Source organism: Toxotes jaculatrix, chromosome 8 (assembly GCF_017976425.1).
Source record: "Toxotes jaculatrix isolate fToxJac2 chromosome 8, fToxJac2.pri, whole genome shotgun sequence".
Classification (NCBI taxonomy): Eukaryota; Metazoa; Chordata; class Actinopteri; family Toxotidae; genus Toxotes; species Toxotes jaculatrix.
Window position 1 is genome coordinate 9,577,648 of NC_054401.1, and position 19,362 is coordinate 9,597,009.

The 19,362-nt window shown below is 42.5% G+C and overlaps 1 protein-coding gene across 1 annotated transcript; it reads right to left on the bottom strand.

Moving 5' to 3' along the window:
• Window positions 1-2,028: 2,028 nt before the first annotated feature.
• Window positions 2,029-17,949, bottom strand: clstn3 (calsyntenin 3). Its single transcript, XM_041044172.1, has 18 exons — window positions 17,883-17,949; window positions 15,508-15,630; window positions 13,847-14,057; window positions 13,453-13,661; window positions 12,144-12,293; window positions 11,371-11,556; window positions 10,994-11,281; window positions 10,345-10,457; window positions 9,114-9,273; window positions 8,219-8,278; window positions 7,919-8,067; window positions 6,689-6,837; window positions 4,219-4,445; window positions 3,903-4,064; window positions 3,313-3,458; window positions 2,968-3,103; window positions 2,262-2,446; window positions 2,029-2,178 (listed from the first exon to the last, which is right to left on the bottom strand). Exons 1-18 carry the CDS (start codon window positions 17,947-17,949, stop codon window positions 2,029-2,031), a joined length of 2,871 nt encoding a protein of 956 aa, XP_040900106.1.
• Between the last annotated feature and the right edge of the window lie 1,413 nt (window positions 17,950-19,362).

Consider the following 19,362-nt stretch of genomic DNA (forward strand, 5'->3'; position numbering starts at 1 on the left):
CAGTAGAATGGTTGTAATATTCTGTAACTTCATTCAATGAGAACCCTACTGTAACAAAAATCGTTCTCATGGAGACGTCATATAGTGTTTTTATTATGAATTTTGTAATGTTTTCTGACACTTCTCAATAACAATTAGTCAGCATAATCCATGTCATCATTGTATCAATAATTACAGGTAATGCTCCAATAGTAACATAGTAGTAATATAAGTTATTAATCGATGCAATGTTTATTCCTTCTTAACATCACACTCAAAAACAACAGGCTTTATTTACTGACAGGTTTAGCACTGCACATTGATAGGCTACACAGACAGACAGCAAGAGACACAGAGGGAGAGTGAGGGAAAAGTGGAGGAAGAAGGCAGGGAGGCAAGGGGGTAGGGAGAGGTGAGGAGAAGCACACAGTTGTACATTCATTGAACCAAAGATATTGTATGGAGTGGAAATAGAAAAAAAAAAATTCGAAATGTGAAAAAAAATTACCTGGAAGTGTGAAAGATAAAATGAGTGAGACGTATCTAATTATCACAACAATGTGCCCTCCTTTTTCTGTGACTCAGATATTGACAAGTTCTTAAATTACAACAATATTACACACAAATTAAGAGACACTCATCAAGCCAGGGATTATCATCCTTATCACTACTACTATTATTATTATTATTATTATGTTTTCTGATGCTGTAAAGGTGATTACTCAAACAGAAAAAAAATAAAATCATGATCTGCTCCCTCTCAAAGTGTGCAGAAAAAGAGAAAGAGTGGCTGCAATAATAATAGTAATAACAATAATAATAATATAATAATATTCATCATTGTATGTACAGAAAATTCATTACAATCAATACAATCAAAACTGCCCAAGCTGAGCTGACATTCTGGAGACAGCAGGGGTAGCATTATGGAGTGTGTGTGTGTCTGTGTGTTTGTTTCTGTGTGTGTTTGCATGTGATGTCTTGCGGTTATTGTAAGAAGAGTGTGCAGTGAGTGAAACAGTGCAGTGAGAATCATTTAGAGACATTCCAGCGGTCACTAGGAGGTGGGGTCAGAGGTCAGGTTACACCAGTTTGTTTTTTTTTTGTAGATGGTGATGTTTTGTCATTTAATGGTATGAGCTGAAACGCTGCAAAGAGCCAGAAGCCTTACTGACATAGCATGGTCTCAACACCGAGAGGACTTTAGTCTGTATTGTTGGAGTATAGCAGAAGTACCAGCTTGTGTAAAGGATGAGGTTTATTGGTTGATAGTCCTCGAATATTGTCATCAGACCCACATAAAATATAGCTGGGAGCTGAAGCACTAAAGTAGTCACAATACCAAGCGAAAAATACCTGCAAGTTTTTTTGTTTTTTTTTTAAGTTTTGTGAATAAGTTGTTGAGTGACCGTAATGTCTGACCTCACTGTCTTCACTCTGCAGGTGACGGTGGTCGAGGAATGTGTCAAGAGAGGATGCAAAGAGGGAGAAAAGAGCTTGTGCACAGACTTCTTGAGTGAGTCTAATAAGGAAGTGCAGAGACATGTCAGGATCATGGCTCGTGTCTTTGCCTACAGATCTATTCAAGGCCTGCATGTTGCGGATTGTTCCAGTTTTCATTTTGTAAAGATTTCATTCTGTGTTCGATAACAAAAGATAAAATACAATCTTTAAAAAAAAAAAAAAAAAAAGCAAAGAAATCTCATTCAATCAGTATTACACTATACAGACACATGACCATCGTGTGATTTAGAACTGGTGCACCACGTACAATTTTGGTGGGGTTTGCTCAGGCGGTTAAATTACATTAACTGTATACATTGTGCCATTGAACATTTAAGTGGAGAACAACAGCCCGTTGTTGGCTATAGGTCACATATGGCGTTGAGTGTCAAGAGTATTACAGTGAGTGTGTTGTGCGTAGTGTTTGTAAGCATACATTCCTTATACTAGTGGTGTCAGCAGTCGTTGATATTAAAAGTGTTTGAGTGTGTGACTGGTGAGCCGGTTTGTGGTTTCCATGAGAACTGGTGCAGAAATACATGTGGCTCAGTAGCGACGGGCGTTGCCGTCTCTCCCCTCTTTCTTGATAATGATTCGCTGGTCGTCGCTCGTATCATCAGGTGACTCCGCTACCTCCTCCTCCTCCTCCCCCTCCCCTTCGTTGTCAGCACAGATTCCCATACGAGACTCATATGACTGTGGAAAACATCAGTGTGTGGATGAGAACAAGAGCTTAACAGGTCTCATCAATCAACATCAGTTACTGATCTGGTTTTTACCTCCATTGGGTTGACGATGATGGTGAGTGCAGAGTCGTCCCACTGGCTGCTACCCTCCTTGGCCCCGCCCCTGGCGCCTTCGCCACGGCGATGGATGGAGCGAATTCGGAAAACACCCAGGATCACCATGACCACCAGGAAACCCACGCACACCATTATGATAACGGTGGCTGCTCCTGGTACCACTGTCAAAAAAGGAAAAAAAAAGAAAGACAATTATGTATAGCAAATAATCTAGAAGATCATAATTAATTAAATGTTAAATATCAAGTAATGATTAATTGATAATGAATTAAGATAATATTGTATATTTTTCTCAACAAATCCAATTGTGCCATTGTCGTCCAAAAACTTACTGGTACCATTAAATATACGTCTGACCATCTCCTTAAAGGCAGACTTAAATTCTAGGGTGTTAGACTGTGTGGGGGCCATGATTCATCCTGATAATTCTATTATTCTGAAGTTACTGCACAGCTGAAACACCAGAGGTGCCTGCCACACCACGCTCATACTGTTTGTTACACTGGCTCCGCATCAAATCAAAGTCCTGTGATTACTTTTAGAACCCTACGGACACCTTTAAAAAACAGTGCTTTTTGTTTAGCCTTTTTTGTTTTTATTTTATTACTTCTATCCATCACTCTTGTATTGCGTTTGTAAAGTATAAGACGAAAGTATAAAGCCAGTGAGAGGGAAATGTCACCTGAGTTGCGGTGTGGATTGGGCAGGGTGTGACCACTCAACTCTCCAGCGTGGTGGGATGGATGAAGAAACTGCTGCTGGGAGGCCAGCAGGTGGGACGGGTGGTACAGACTGTCCAGAGAGTGGAGGAAGTTTACCTGAAGAAGAAAGAAGAACTATGCAGTTATTGTGTGTTTTTTTCCACAACAACACAGCCACTAATGAAGGGACATATAACAACATAATCAAAGCTCAAAGCACACACTGTTACCAAAGGTCAGGAATGAACTTCCAGGCTCATATCCAAAGGATTTTAATCTTCGTGTCAGCAGAGCACAGGTGTTATGTGAGTGATGTTTCTTCTCACCTCCAGAGTCAACTCATTGCTGGTGTATCTGCCATTCATCTCAGAGCAGGACAGGCGGAACCGCCTCTCAAAGCGGGCTGAGCCTTTTGCCAGTCGGTAGCGGACTGAGCGAAGGACGTCCTCGTACACAGAGATGGATTCGGCACCTAAAGGGAGGCATAAGCAAAAAGAGAAAACAAAACAAAAAAGAAGACAGGGGGGTCAATACTGAGACGATGACTGTAAAGAGAAAGAGGAGAGGACAAAAGCAGTCAGCAGCTACTTCTTGACAGCTGGGTGTGGCTGTAGTGGATGAATGACTTTTACTTTTTAGGTCATTGTGAATCTATTACATTGAATTTCAAAGAACTTTAGTGCAGAAGTTGAAAACACATTTTATAATTTATATCAAAACAAAATTTCTGCCCAAGTTCAGTTTTGGTTATTTCACACCAGAGTTTTCTGCATTTTGTGCTTTGTTTTTGCGATTCTTATAGATTTTAACCGGGCAGGACTCAGTTAAAGGTGACATTTAATGTCAATCTCCTAGATAATAATACAGTTGATGACTTTCTGTAGAAGGTGGACAATTTCAGTATGGACAGCTGTACCTGTGATGGCAATGTAAGCAGTAGTATTGATGATTTCCAGTCCTCTCTCATGCACAACATCCATGTCCACTAGAAGCTCTTCCCTCTCTGGGTTTAGCTCCTCCCCCAGTGGTTGGACCTCACAGCCATCCAAGGTGTGAGCCACAGCGTCGGACATCAGAGCTAAGAGATGGAGGAAAGGGCAGGAGACAAATGACAACTTCATTAAGAAACAAATCAGTGCAGAATCTTCTGGAATCAATTTATATCCATAAACAGATGTATAACCAAGGGGTAAACAGAAGATATTGTTGGAGCTGTTTCATGTATGACTCACCTCCACCCTCCATCCCCTGTGCAGCAGTGTTGACAGCATGAGACAGGGAACAGACGATGCGGAGCTCGGGGAAAAGTGGGACACCGCGGGGACCTTCGAACTCAGGGGCAGGACGAGCCAGATGAGGGCCGACCCCAGATAGAGAGATCTGAGGGGCGTCAGGTTGGAGAACCACCAGATAGCCCTCCAGCTGCTTGAGGGACAGGCAGCTCTCCTCATTGAAACATCTGGCAGGGAGAAAAGAAGTGTGTGTGTGTGTGTGGTGAAGTGAGAGAGTGTTGAAAAGACATAGAACCAATGTCACTGGTTTGACAAATCAGCTATTTGCAGTGTATCCCAAACCAAACACTGCAATTTTTTTTATCCATGCTTGCAACGTGGCTCTAAAGGTCCACCACTTTGGTCCAGACTGAAATATCTCTGCAACTAATTTGATGTATTGCCATGAAATTTTTCACAGACATTCATGCTGCCCAGAGGATAAATCCTACCGACTTTGGTGACCCCCTGACTTTTCCTCAAGCACCACAATGAGGTTGACTTTTTTTTTTAGTCTTTAATGTCTATCTCAGGGGGGATAATAACAACTTTGGCAATTGTGAGAATGTTAGTTTTAACTCAAATCACTACTAGCATGGCTGTATACGTTTGGTCTTGTTCTCAAATTAGCAACATCATGGCAGAGTGATGTTAAGAAAGTTGGCACAGTGGGCGTGCACCAAGAGAAGTAAATCCAGTGCAATGTTTTCACAATCCAGTTCCCTAATTCCACCATGACTGTGGTTAACTTTGGTCCGTTGTGACATTGAAAATAGCAAAAGTCAAACCACAGTAGCTCTGCTGTTACAAATTTAATTTTCCTGCCAGAAAGGGAGAGCAAATCAGATTGATGATGGGCTGCTTACATATATTTATTCATCTGCACTATAATTCAGCATCATATCTGAAAGGGGATTAAGCAGATAGAGTATGTGTGTGTGTGTGTGTGTGTGTTACATTTCCACTATCAGAGTGAGCAGCTGCTTCTATCGGCCTCTCCAGAAGGGCCTGCTGTTCAGCCATCTGGGTAACTCCTGGCCTCAAATCAGTCTAATCTTCACACACGCAATAAACCACGCTGAAGGGAAAAAAAAAACTCTGGTGCACTTCAGCAGAAACCAAGGAAAAAAAACTGTTCATGACCTTGAATCACTGGAATCTTAAAAACAGTTGGTGGAAAAAAAAAACCCTCCAGCACCGACTTGTGGCCTGGTAATCATATAATCTTATATACATGTGACAAAAACAACAGTCCCCAAAGACAGTAATAAGAATTTATGTGCACAGGCTGAGAGTCTGATGAGATCCAATTTATCGGCAGGCTGCTAGTTTTAGTCTAAATACACAATATACCACATAGTATACGCACTGGACTGTACTTCCCAAGGTGAATTAATATTTCATCAGCTAAAAGTGACTGCTAAAGCCAGAGAGGCAGTACACAGTTGTTAAGCATGGTTGATCACTGACCCGGAAACGTAGTTTGTGTGCTTTTTATTTCACAGCCAGGTGATTCAGCGTGATGCACACTGAACCAGTGTGCAATAGTTTTCTGGGACCGTGCAAGAGCTGAACAGTGTTGTGCTGGGCATACCAACCACAATTTCAATTTTTTAATCTATAAGGTAATAATGGTGAAATTTTGAACAGTTAGAAATATTCTTAATTGTAGAGAAACATGCTGATAATATGAAGTGAATGACATTGGGATAACAGATAATTGGTTCTATACTCATTGCTCTACACTAAAAAGAGAACAACCAGTGAAACAGTTTGTTAATTGTAATCCTTCAACAACCTCAGTTACTGTAAGACCAGGTACAAAGAATTTGGCCCCTGCAGTTACTAAAAGTTACTTGGTTGCTGAACATACAAAGAGATAAGATATTCCTTGTTATCTCTTGCTTTGACATATTCTCTATGTAATCATTTCTTTCATACCAATCCTTATCACAGCTGAGGCAAGGTCCATGTTTGATGAGTTAAATGTCAAAGGAGAATGAGGCAGCAAAGGCCAGAGAATGACTCTTGATCTGCCTGCTACAAACTGCTAGAGGAAAAATTCAGTGCTCAGATACACGGCGAACAAGTTTCTGATGTAACATTAGTGATGTTCAAAGCTTTCCACTTTAGCTTTTGTGATGTCACGTTCCCTCAGTCTGCCGTGTCTTCCCCCGCTTGCAGTCAGTTGCATGCATTTTGCAGTTACTTTTGAAAAACACCCACATAGTATGAACATACATACACTGGAAAGTTGAATATTGGTTTGCGCTTGTGATGGCCATCTTGCGTTTGCATTGCATTCTGGTCTGTTCTACTCTTGGTGGTAAATCAGTAACTGCACCTACTCTATGATTGATTTTTATCTGTGTGGTTGCAGACGTCCATGCATAATGGACACGCCCTCATTCATTTGTGTTTCTGTGCATACCTGAGTGAGGTGGTGAGTTTGAGGGGTCGGACTCCAGGCGTGGCGAAGCGTAGAGAGTTTCTGTAGGTGACCTGCTGCACTGCACGGTTAAAGCTCTCAATGTCGTCTCCTTCCAGCACTAACACAGACTGGCTGGGGTTCACATGGACCTGCAAGGTCAAAGGGCACTCTTGAAAAGTTCACACTAATCTACACATTGATATTAATTTGCATCATGTTACCAAGGCTCAAGACAAAACTGGACACATTATGGTTTACACCTATAGCACAGAAAAGTAGAAAAGACTTCATCTTCTTGAATCTAGTTCAATACAGGGTAACGTTCTTCTGAGAAGATATAAGAGCAGAGGAATAATAGTATTAGCCGACATATTAGTTTTTGACCCCTCTTAGACCCAGCATTGACACACATCCTGTGTGATCACATAAAACAGAACAAAAGTCTAAATTCTTCAGACACACAAAGATCTGATCACCCAAACTACCACTAGAGGAGATTAGAAACACATTTGGCAACTTAAACAACTATTTGTGTTTGCAATAATCTAAAAACCAGAAACAGCGAGTATGAAAGCAAAACTAAATTTGCACAGACAAGTGAAACCAAGATGTGCACACAAATTAAACACACTGAAGGCAAAGTCAATTGTGACATCCCTTCTGGCAAAACTGTTATGAGCTGATTGTCCAACCCAAAACAAATGTAACACATCATGTCCATAAACATCAGACAGTAAAAACTCAGAATTTATGAAAAGAATAAAAAACTGTTCGTGATATGTTTGCTGGCAATGGTAAAGACTTAGAGATTTATAGAGGTTTCTCCTTAAGAGAGCATATTGAGAGATGTAAGAACTCTAAATATACTGTATTGTGAAAAAATAGCCAGGAAAATTACATTTGACATACTTTATTTGTAAAGACTATTTTGATAATAAATGCTTTGAATTATGGTTATTTATATTGTTCTTACTTCTATACTTAGTGTCTGTGGTGATCAATAAGCCACACAACTGATCGATGGGGTGTATATTAGGAAACCAGAAACACAGCACTGGTGAAGACAAGGTAGCTGAAAAGGTTTGGAGAGTAAAGCATGGTGTACTGGAGAAATGAAGATGAAAGATGAAAGGAGTTGTATGTATATATGTGAGATATGTGTTAATTCTAGACTCTTTTTGAATCCTCTCTCTCTTTAATGTGGTATGATCCAGTTCTCTGAAGTGTTACCTTCATGCCAGAGCCCAGAGTCTCCAGGTCTCCAAAGTCCAGGCCCTCCCTGCAGGCATACAGACACTCCACCACACTGTGAGGCTCCACGCTGCCGGGACGCACCGTCACCCCAGACAACAGGCCATGGTAACCACCTACATACTTCACTAAAGACCAGAGACAATAAAGTGTAAACACATATAATAACAACCCATTCACCTTTCAATATGCAGATTAAATAATACACCGACAATGACACAGAGAAATGGCAGACTGCACACACTCATGCAGACAATGGAGTGAAAACAAGGAGGTCACCTGAGTCTTTACCCTCTGGGATGGTGTTGTTTAGTATCTCCTTCTGTTTGTCTTCGGGCTCTGCAGGGAAAACCAGAGAGGGACAAAAGGGAATAGAAAAAGAGAAAACACTGAGAGAGACACTCAAATGCAGCAAGCTCTGAAAAGGCAGTGAGAGGAAGACTGGAGGTGCCACAGATTGACAGGAAGAATGAAAAAATATATAAATAAATGAAACGAGCTGGCATGAGTAAGACAATGCAAGCAAAAAAGCTGTAGACGATATTTGAAAATGCACCAACTCCTCATTATCTAGCAGCAGCTGCTGCCACGCAGGCATCAGAGCGGCTTCCACTGTAGATGAGAGACTGTCAGTGTGTGTGTGTGTGTGTGTGAGTGTGTGAGTGTGTGTGTGTTTCAGCACTAATTGGCAGCCAGGGTTTCCCATTTTAACCAGTGGTTTGGGTGTAAGTGGCTGATAGCTGTCTGGCCGTTGTGTTGCTCTGCTGTCCTGAATAATTGATGTGTCACTTATATTATTAGCCCTCAAAGACAAAATGCATCAGCCAAATTATAACTGAGTGAAATGAGGGAGTGAAAGGCGCGAGGCAGAAAATTTCTCAGCAGATTGTCTTGAGAGGCCTTATGAGGGTTTGTAACTTGCCGTTGTTTATGCCAAAAATGGCAACCTGCTATCTTTGGTGATGCGTGATTTAAATGACATTTCGGTTAACGGAGGAATGCAAAGTGGGAAGCAAACACATTTGCTGCTCATAGCATTTATGCAGAAAAAAAAAATCTGGATTCCTCGCTCTGTGCTTGCATTAATTTCTGTCAAAAACCATCATTAAGCTGGGATGAAATGTGAAATGTATGTCAGTTGTGAATTCATTGAGCATAAATTTCTGTGCCTTACCCCAGCAGGCGCCGATGAACATCCTCTGTCGGGGGGCAGGGTTGGGGATGGCTCCATTGTCATGGATGAGGGCGGGGTCGAAGGTCACACCATCCACATACAGGGTCACAGAGGGAAACTGGACACTGAGTGAAAGATGATGCCACTCGCTGTCACACACCTGTTGGACGGAGATAAGACGAAGCCTGAACACAAAGGAAACTGCTGAAATATCTTGCATTTACAGGTTTATGAATATCAGAGGTGAAAGAAGGATTCAGATCTTTTACAAAAGTAGAAGCACTAATACGACAATGTAAAAATACTGCTGTCATAATCATAATTAAGTAAAAGCACAGCAGTATCAGCTGTAAAATGCACTGAAAGTATGAAAAGCAAAATTACTCATTCTGCAGAAAAATGGCTCCTGGGACTGAGGCTTTACGATGCTTTGCTTTCCTTTTTTGGACAATGGATTGGAACTGTCTTTTTGGTAGAAACTGATCCTGGTTTTTTAATGTTAAATCTTAATCTAAAAAGTAAGATGGAACTAAAGCTGCAAGATAAATGTACTTAGTTACTTTCCACCACTGGTCAATGTTGTAAAGTTCTGCACATTTGTTCTAACCTTCTTTCTATAGATACAGTGAAAACAGAAGGAATGCAAAGAAGAAAGAAGGGGGAGTTATGCAGACAGAGGGGTAGAAAGGAAAGACTGGGGTAATAAGACATTGTGGTTCAGACAGAGGGATTTAACAAATCTTCTCTGTATCAGCTCAGCATCCTTTAATCCATGCTGCTTCAATCTGTCTGGGACCAGTGGCTTCAGTCAAAACAAAACCCCCAGCCCCCACACCAAACCGCATCATTCTCACATCCATGCAGGTATGCAAGTTTACCACATGATCAACGCTCTAAAGACTAAGAAGGAAATACAACATATTTATTCATGTTAAATTATTATGTTATTTATTTGTGTTTCATTTTGTACTCTATTGTCCTTTTCTACTGGGAAGTGTGTAATACTTTATGTTTTTGTATGTGTATTGTCAGAAGATAAAGCATATTTTGTGAAACAGCAGTGTCTTGTTATCCCATGATGAATGGGCCAGATGTCTGACATGATAGATAAATAAATAATAATTAAAAAACTGCTGCATTTCCTTCATTTCAGTTCAATTTCAAGGTACAGACACAGAAGAAACAGAGCAAGTGAGAACATCAAAGCTAAGTGTTGCCGCTCCCCCAGTACCTGCTCCAGTTTCCACAAGAACTTGACAGGGCGTGCGGCTGAGACGTCGGGCCAGTAGAAGAGAGAGAGGCGGCAGCCGTGGACGGAGAGGGAGTAGTGGGAGAAGGAGTCATCTGTGGAGCAGAAGACAAGAAAAGAAACATAAGATAAAAAATCTTGACATTACCAAGCATTTCTCCAGAGACCAATCACAGCTTTTTTATTATAGATTATTATTATTATTATAGATTTTAATGTAATTTCTGTTTTGAAAGAGGGAACATTTGCTGAACATGCTTCTATTCAGCGATGCCCATACAAAGTCATACAGTTGAAAATACTCACATGATACAGTATTCTACCTGACACAATTACAGTGTTTTACTGTTGTTCTGTTGTCCACTTGGCTGCTCAAGTGGTCCAGCTGGGAGTTAAGTGCACCTTAATAGCAGTGGTTAAAGCTATAAACAGTTCAGCTTATTTTTTTCCAGGTGTGATTTTCTCTGCAGGTCTGGGGATTTGAGTGGGCAACCTTCTCAGAATTAGAGAAAGAAGCAACATTTTAATAGCTTTACTTACCAAAATTGCCCATTACAATCTCCACACATTTGAAAACACTCTTAAATCCCTTCAAATACTATGAAAACCATGACTCTACTATGAAACACACCGTTCTTGACAGTGCTGCACAGGATGGTCTCCTCCTCTTTGCGATTTCCTCTGGTCTGGGTGGTCGCAGGCTGGATGTTGGCACCACCCCTTCGCATCCACAGCTGCAGGGTGAAGTGGTCGCCTGACAGTGCTGAGACAACCGAATCCGGCACCACAGCAACATGGTTGGATCCGTTGAAGGAGAAGACCAGAGATGAGTCAGAGGAGGGGAGGGTGGGCAGAGCTGAGGTCCAGTTGGCTGCAGGAGATGGAGGTGGGAGCAGGTCTACTTCTCCCCTGACAGCACCTGGTGAAAGAAAAAGAGAGGTGGACATTAATGAAACAGATTTTGACTTCCAGTTAGTCACATATTTTGAGGAGGAAAGCAGAACCCACCACACAGTCGGCGCACAGATCTGTCAGAGTAGCTGTCTCTGTCACAGCCCTTCCCAATGTGGCCGGTCTGGAGCTCTACGGTGGCCTGGATGTTCCACACGGTCTCCTCACAGGTCTCCAAATGCAAACTGGGGAACAGGGGGATGCTACCTGACCCGGGTGTGTACTCTACACGCTTGGTCCATCCTAAAAACAGTAAGACACAGTAAGATGGTTCATTTGGATTTAAAAAGTATGGGAGCTTTATGAGATGGAGCAAAGCAAAAGCCCAGATTTATAATAGGTGGAGCCCAGTGATGGACCTGTTAATGCAGTGAGCTTTTTATTTTCACTCTCAAACTATTCACTTGCCAAACATTATCTGAGAGAGAATGTACTCAGTTAAAAAAAAAAAGAAAAAAAAAGGACAACTTAGCTGGAAACTGACATGAAAAAAAAACATGCCAGATGCCTGTTCTAATCTAATGTCAATAAAACCCAGAGAAAGTGAAGTGGTATTATGTATGATTCTATAAATATTTTATCACAGTTTAATTAATTACCTTCCCTTGATATTACTTAACTTCAGCACCCCCTCTTTTAAATGCAGCTCTTGATATAAACATGCAAAGGTGATTCATCCAGGCGGCAGCCCACGCACATTCCAACTCAAAGTGATAGTTTTAACCAAAAAGCAACAGATTAGATGACTAAAACACATCCCTACAGTCTAATGAGAATTATCCAAGGATAATAATCAGGACAGAAGCAGGGCGATTTTTGACTTTGATTACCGATCCATCCGGGTTTGCAGGACGGCTTGACCGTGACAACAACCTGGGCGTCAGCCTGAGCGCGGTTCTTTCCACAGTCAAAGGCGGTCACCCAGAAGGTGTGAACACGCTGATGCTTCGAATCCAGCGGCTCTGTGTTCTTAATGTTACCTTGGAGAAAGACAGAGACAAAGAAAGAAAGACAGAAAGGACAAGAGATGACGAAACAAAGAATGAAAGGGAAACAGAAATAGAAGGTTTAGTCATCAACAACAAGCGTGTGATGCTGAAAGTAAAGCACACACGAAGCACTCATTGATGAAGCTTTTGTCATGGCACATACGTATTAACAGAGCCACTCTCCGGTTTTGTGCACGACATTCAGAAATAGAAATGTAAAAAGCATAAGAGGATAAATTGGGCTGGACAGAATGAAAACTGAAGGGTTTTCCTGTTTTTAGAGATGAAGGTAAGAGAGTGCAACTGTGATAGGCAGACAGTGCTCAGCGTGCCAGCCGACAAACAATATGTAAGAGAGAAGATGCCGTGACATGGTGAGAGGAGAACCAGAGGGATGAAAGAGATAGTGGTAGCAACAGAGAAGACAAAGTAAGAGGGAAAAAAACAGACAATGACAAGCCTACAGCATCTGAACAAGCTTGGAACAAAAGGTCTCTGTGCTGCAGTACCAGTCTGACCCAAAAATGAAAGGAGCTGCTCATTTTTTTTCGCAAAACCCTCCAAGTCCAGGACAATTCTGCAGAGTCATCCTAAAACAGGGTCCTCCTCAGCTGCTGTGTCACATCACAAAATGGCCACAACTGATCCAGTAACAATTTGTGACATTTATTCTTTCCCTATGAAGAATTTAGGGAATCTACGAGCAGCGCGCAACAAAAGGATGCTATATTAAACCAAACAGCTGCTGCAATGTTTATGCAGAGACAGAACAATGATCCACCCACTCAAAGTCTATTTTAACATCTTTTGGTTTCCACCTGTGAGAGGAATTAGGTACCTGCCATTCTTTTCACTCTGTCGCTATGCAGACATCAATATTGCAGCAGTATCTGGTGTGTTTTTCACGTATCGAGGACATTAGGAGTTTAGGCTTTGAATACTGAACTGAAAATTGAATTTAGTGACTCGGCTTGCAACCAAGGCCACGCAGAACAAAGAGTGCAGACAGCAAACAAAATAATAAGGTGACTGGGGGGAGAATAATTTTTTTCTGTTATTATTTTTCTGTTAAGCAGAGAATGACAAACAGCAATAGGTCTATTATTCCAGCTTCCCATGATTTACAGCTACAAGATGAAACATATCTCACCATCGTTGTCAATAGCGAAGGGCACATTGGGAGTGATGATGTCATAGAAGCAAATCTGGCTGTATTGTGGGGAGCAGTCGGCATCCAGAGCCTCCACGCGCACGATTCGGTCAAACAGACGCCCTTCTGGGACCGAGGCCTCGTAGCGACGCTCGACGAACACGGGGGAGAACTCATTGACGTCGTTTACACGAACATGCACGGTGGCCCTGAGGGAAGGAGGAGTGGGAAGCAAAACACGAGCAGAGAGAAACGGATTATTGTAATAACAGGGAGCAGAAATGACTGGATAGTCTTTACAGTGCACAGCCAAAGGAAAACACTGCAGTTGCTGTTAAAAACATGAAATATCTTCTAGTTAAATTGTGGAGGAGAAGGAGGAATGTGCTCTAACTTGTGAGATTTCTTGCTGTTGACTCCATCAGGTCCCTCCCCGCAATCGTAGGCCTGGATGGTGAAGCTGTGCTCCCGCTGGCTCTCACAGTCCAGTGGCTCCTTGGACCGGACCAGACCTTCGCCAGTGGAGCGGTCCAGAACCACAGCTTCAAACTGGACCGAACCTGATCCCGAGGGGCCATTATGAACCCGGAAGCCACAAATTTCACCTGGGAGAGGGAGGAGTGATGTGTGAGGAGGGGAAATATCACGTCAGTCAATTTTTTATTAGTATCATTCTGCTTAAAAAATTCAATCATTATTCAGATCATCTTTCTCTGACTGAAAGTTAAAAATCTTAAATTTAATGAGACCAAATAAGAGATTACATAACACCACATTTAGCCTCTTTGCATTGGCCTCCAGTTGATTTTAGAGCAGAGTTTTTGGGGGGTTTACTCATTATCTTTAAAGCACTTCACAGTCAGGCTCCATAATACATTCGTGAGTTCCTGGGCTCTTAAATACAGTACCTGCACTCAACCTGAGATCCTGGATTTGGTGTCAGCGTCCCCAGATTTTGGAACAAGCTTACTCTTAAAAAAGTGATTTCCTTCAAATTATCCACTAAAAACTAATTTTTTATTGACTCAGTCATTTGTGTTATTCTAATGCTTTTTCCCCCATCTGTTCTGTAAAGCACTTTGTAGGTTCTTATTATGATTCCAGCTACAACAACCAGAGACATATTAACAGAAATTCTGCCAATTAATCAGCCCAATAAATCAGTTCAGATGTCCACACTCTCTAAGTGGTTATATTGCATAAATTAGGAAAAATAAATCCGACATGAGCCAATTTGAGAAGTGAAATATCAAAAAGTGCTGCTAAGGTCATATCCTTTAGCCTTTTATCAGAAAAGCACAGAGAGGTATCTGGAAATTCCTTTAAGTGCCACTTTATCTGACACAAGTAATCATTAGAAGAATAGAATAAAATAGACTGCAGCCGGTGCTCAAAATGAAACCCTTAGAATAGCAGTTAATCTTCCCTGCCTGACATTAGTCGAAGGTAGGGAAGGTTCGTGCTCAAACAGCTAATTTTCTCTTCCTTCTTGACATGAGCCCAATAAATTTCACAGAGCCCCTGAGTAATTCTAGCTGATCTGCTGTAATTTGACTGAACACGGTTATTTTCACGACTCCGAGCGCAAACACGATAACCTTATTTCATCAGGCTGCAGAGGCAGGGTGCTGCTGCCTGCTCTTGCAATGAGGAGTTGAATTACACTATGATGGTCTAAAAATAGTGGACGCTGTGACTGAATACAATGCTTTTAATATTTAGACTGCCTGTTGGGAAATATGGCCGGCATCAGCTCCAAACTTCTCTCCGTAATAATAAGCGTCATGCTTACTAAAAATAAATCATATCCTCAAATTGGTCACACAGCTGCAGTGTCGTCCTGTCTGCAAAATCAAAGTTAGATCGTTTTCAATTTGGCCTGGTGAGACGATTTTCAATTTGGCTACGCAAACACTTGATTTGACCTATTTTTCTTCATACCCAGTTCAGTGGAATTTCAAGCACATTCATGGACTAGTTTAAATATCTGAGAGTAGTTTCTGCCAGTTCTCTCCTCCTATATTGTTCTATGCTGTTTATTGCTGTTGGTGTTACCAGCATAGTGAAGTGGAGCATCTTTGTCCAGGGCAAAGAGTGGGGGATTGAGCAGCACGGTGTTGTCGTTCTCCATGACAATCCCCTGGTACTCTGTCTCGATCCATGGCTTGTGCTTATTGGCTGAACGGCACAGAGAAGAGACCGAAGAGGCTTTGGGTTAAATGGAGCAATTAGAAGGAACCAACATGTCTATTTTTAACACTCCATTATGGGCAAGGACATGGTGAGAGTGTGCATGAGTGGAAAAATACACAATGTATGCCTGTGTGTGACCACAAAGACACAGTTTAATCGCATTCACACCCTCACAGATTTCTTTTCAGGCAGAAAGCCTTTCCCCATATAGACCACCTCCTCTCGTCCACATCAAGTGCCGTTCTGCACACCTTCCAGGTTGGCAGTATAATTAAAGCCAGTCAGATTTCACCTTATCACACACAGAGCGGTATATTGCTCGTATCAATCAGCGAAACTGGCCTTGCACAGGCGCTGCACAATAATGCCCTAAAAAACAGCCCAGTCAAAATCAAATGCCTGAGGTTTACTGTGAATTTAACCTTTAATTGCGAATTAATTATTCATCACTGTGGTGAATGTTCTGCGCTGAATGATCAAAGGCCAAGTTAATAAGCCAGAAGGATGACGATTTTACAGTTCAGCAAAGAGCAAAAACAAAAGCCGGAGTGCCTTTCCTCTGTTGTCCTCAATCTCTTAACGCTGGAGCTACAGAGTTTGAAATCAGACAGAGGCACAAGACTTGTGTTTAGCAATATTGCTTTGTTGTCTTCACAGTGAATTTTCCAGAAAATCTAACTGGAACTAATTTCACCGCCTTGTCTGTGACAGGAGAGTCGACGCTGCTGGTTCTAGATCTGATCAAACTGCTCTGTCTTCAAAGACAGGGCTGGGTATCGTTTGAGAATTTTCACTTACAGAACCAATACAATACCTGACTTTTAGAGACTTTAAGCAAAGCAAATAAAGCAAATTTTGCTAACGCAGGATGTTTACTTGTTGGTATTTTAAAGTGCTGACACGATTAGGTGATTAATTGATTAGTCAACAGACAGAGAATCGGCAGCTATTTTAGTAAGTGATTAGTCATTTAAGTGATTTACTAAAAAAGGCAAACATTCTCAGTCGTGAAGATTTGCTGCTTGTCTTTGTTTTATGTTATCATTAGTTGCAGGCCTAGATACTTTTACTTTAGAAAAGGATTTCAGTTCAGTTGTTCATCCATCACAATTTTTTTCATTTACCAACAGAAGATAAAAAACACAAGCAGCCATATAAGAGCATTGCCTAAATATTTACTGTCAAACACTGGCAAAATAATTATTTAAATTAGGGAAACATCCAAGATATTCATCCTCTCCTCTCAAGGTCCACCCTGACACTGACTCCTCCTCCGTCTCCTCTATTTCCACAGTCCTCTTGTCGTGTCTCTTTTTTGGTCATTTATCTCCCACCCTCTGTCACCTCAGCTGATCTCCTCCCTCCCTCCTCTGCTATATAGCATTAATCTGAGCATCAGGCCCGTGGATTACATCCGGGATTACAGATTGAGAGGCATCCCGTTCCATCTCTGTCTCCCCTGGCACTCCCCCTCTCTCTGTCACTCTATTGCTCCACAACACTCACCCCTCCCCTCCTTGTCCGTCTCCCTCCCTCCCTCACACACACACACGTATATACACAAATGGTCCACTATCTCACACTTTTCTTTTTTCCCCCGTGTCACCTGATCTCACATTCCACCTCTCTCTCCACCACCTCCTCCCTCCTTATCAGCCTGCGTCTTTTCGGCCACGTCCTCTCCTGTCACAGCTCTTTCTCCTCTGTGTCTGCCCCCCTTCTCCGCCTGTGCTTCTCTGACACTCCATCTCTCCTTCAATCTCCTCGTCTTCCCTGCATCGCTCTCCTCTGCCTCCTTCTCTGACATTCTCCCTCCACGCTGTCTGTTACATTCGCCTTCCACCAGCACGATAATCATTGGAACAGTGATGTTGAATCAGAGTCATGGTTTTCCAGGGCGATAAATCTGCTATAGACGGGCAAACAGATTTATCATCTTCTCAGAGTCACAGCACAGGTGAAGCAGGCACATGCACACTGGGTCATGAAGATGAAACACACAATGTATAAAAGGTGTATGTATGAAATCGCAAATGCCCTGTTTATGTAACAAGGAAACTGAAGCTACGTCTAATTCTGACACATATGACAGGTAACAATAAAGTCATCCAGTGCACGTCAGGGCAAAACAGCCATGGCCCCGTCTGAAAACCTCGACAGGTCTACGCGCCCCCATGGCAAAGTAAATCATTATGTCAACACTTCACAATTAACAGTCAAAAGGATGAGGAACTGACCTTTGTTGCCATTGGCAACCGAAGTCAAGCAAAGGAGGAGGAAGGAGAGAAAATTCATTCTGGCCATCTGAGGGAGAAAAGGAAAGGCAGAAGTAGAGGTGGGTAACAGGGTGGGGTGAGGAAAGAGGGGGAGGAATACAGTACATGCATCAACAACTGATCAGCAGTGGACAAGATAGGTACTATAACAAGACAGAGAGAGAGAGACAGGTAGACAGACAGAAACAGAGATCAGGTCTATCAGATGGTGCATAGAGGGCTTTACATTGCTGCGTGTTGTTTGTGCAAGAAAATCACCACTAAAGTGTCATGCATGTAACCTCTGACGAAGGCCTGGGAGCAACAGCCTCCACATAACGATCTAAAACTGGAGCTGCATGTTGAATCAGCATGAATGAACCAATAATCCATAAGTATATTCATGTCCACCCCATAATGCTGTATTCTGGCTCTCCTCAAAATCAGACTGACACGCTTGCAGTTAGAGAGCCTGGAATAGCCTATGGAGCATGCACATACCTGGTCTTGCGTGTGTATGTGTGTGTCGCTAGACCAGGTTTTCTCTGTGGCTGTGTGGGTGTTTTCCCATGTTTTAATTGTGGTTTGTTAGGTTAAAACAATGCAGCTGCTGTCTTGTGGCAGTAGCCACAACTAAAAAAATGACTCCTTGGGGGGGGGCGTCCAGCTCTCACTGACATAACAAGCCTCTACATTTTTCCATTGCTGCAGTGATTGATGGGCTACAGAGCACATATAGAAGAGAAAAATAAAACGAGGAGATGTAACACGGCTATAACATGAGACTCCATCTGTTCACAGGTTGTTCATGCAGCACATAACATCCAGGACCAGAGAAACATGCTATGCGACAAGAATCAGCCCATTTACATTGCAGGCTAGTATTGACACACATTACCAGCTTGGGCTAAATAGCTGCCTATAGCCATATTGAGACATTATACTAGAGCCAGGAGAGGAAATGCCGCAGAAATGAAGGTTAGCTGAGAAGCCTGCCCATTTGACATTACCGTGGCGAGTGCGGTGATGCTCCTGGTTGGTACCCAGCCCCTACGCTCGCAGCATCCGCCTCTCACGCCCCTGCCGCTCGGCTCGGCACGGCAATCCCCCGCTGTCTGCAAACAAACCAAACCTCCAGGTGGAGAAGGACACACACACATATACACACGGACACACACACACACACACGCGCGCGCGCGCACAGACGCTCTTCAACGGCGGCTCGGAAAAATGTCAGGGTATATCTCAGACTCGGCGATGAGATGTGAGGCAGATTAAGACACCGATGGATGCCCTTGTTTTTTTTTTTTCGGCTCTACGGAGGAGAGGAGATGAGAGGGAGCAAAAACGGTGGGAATATTACGCTGGCGTCCCCTCCCTCTCGGCGTTTCTTAACCCGCCCACACTGCGTCCTTCTCTCTCTCTCTCTCTCTCTCTCCGGCCCCCACCTGCTCGGCACCAG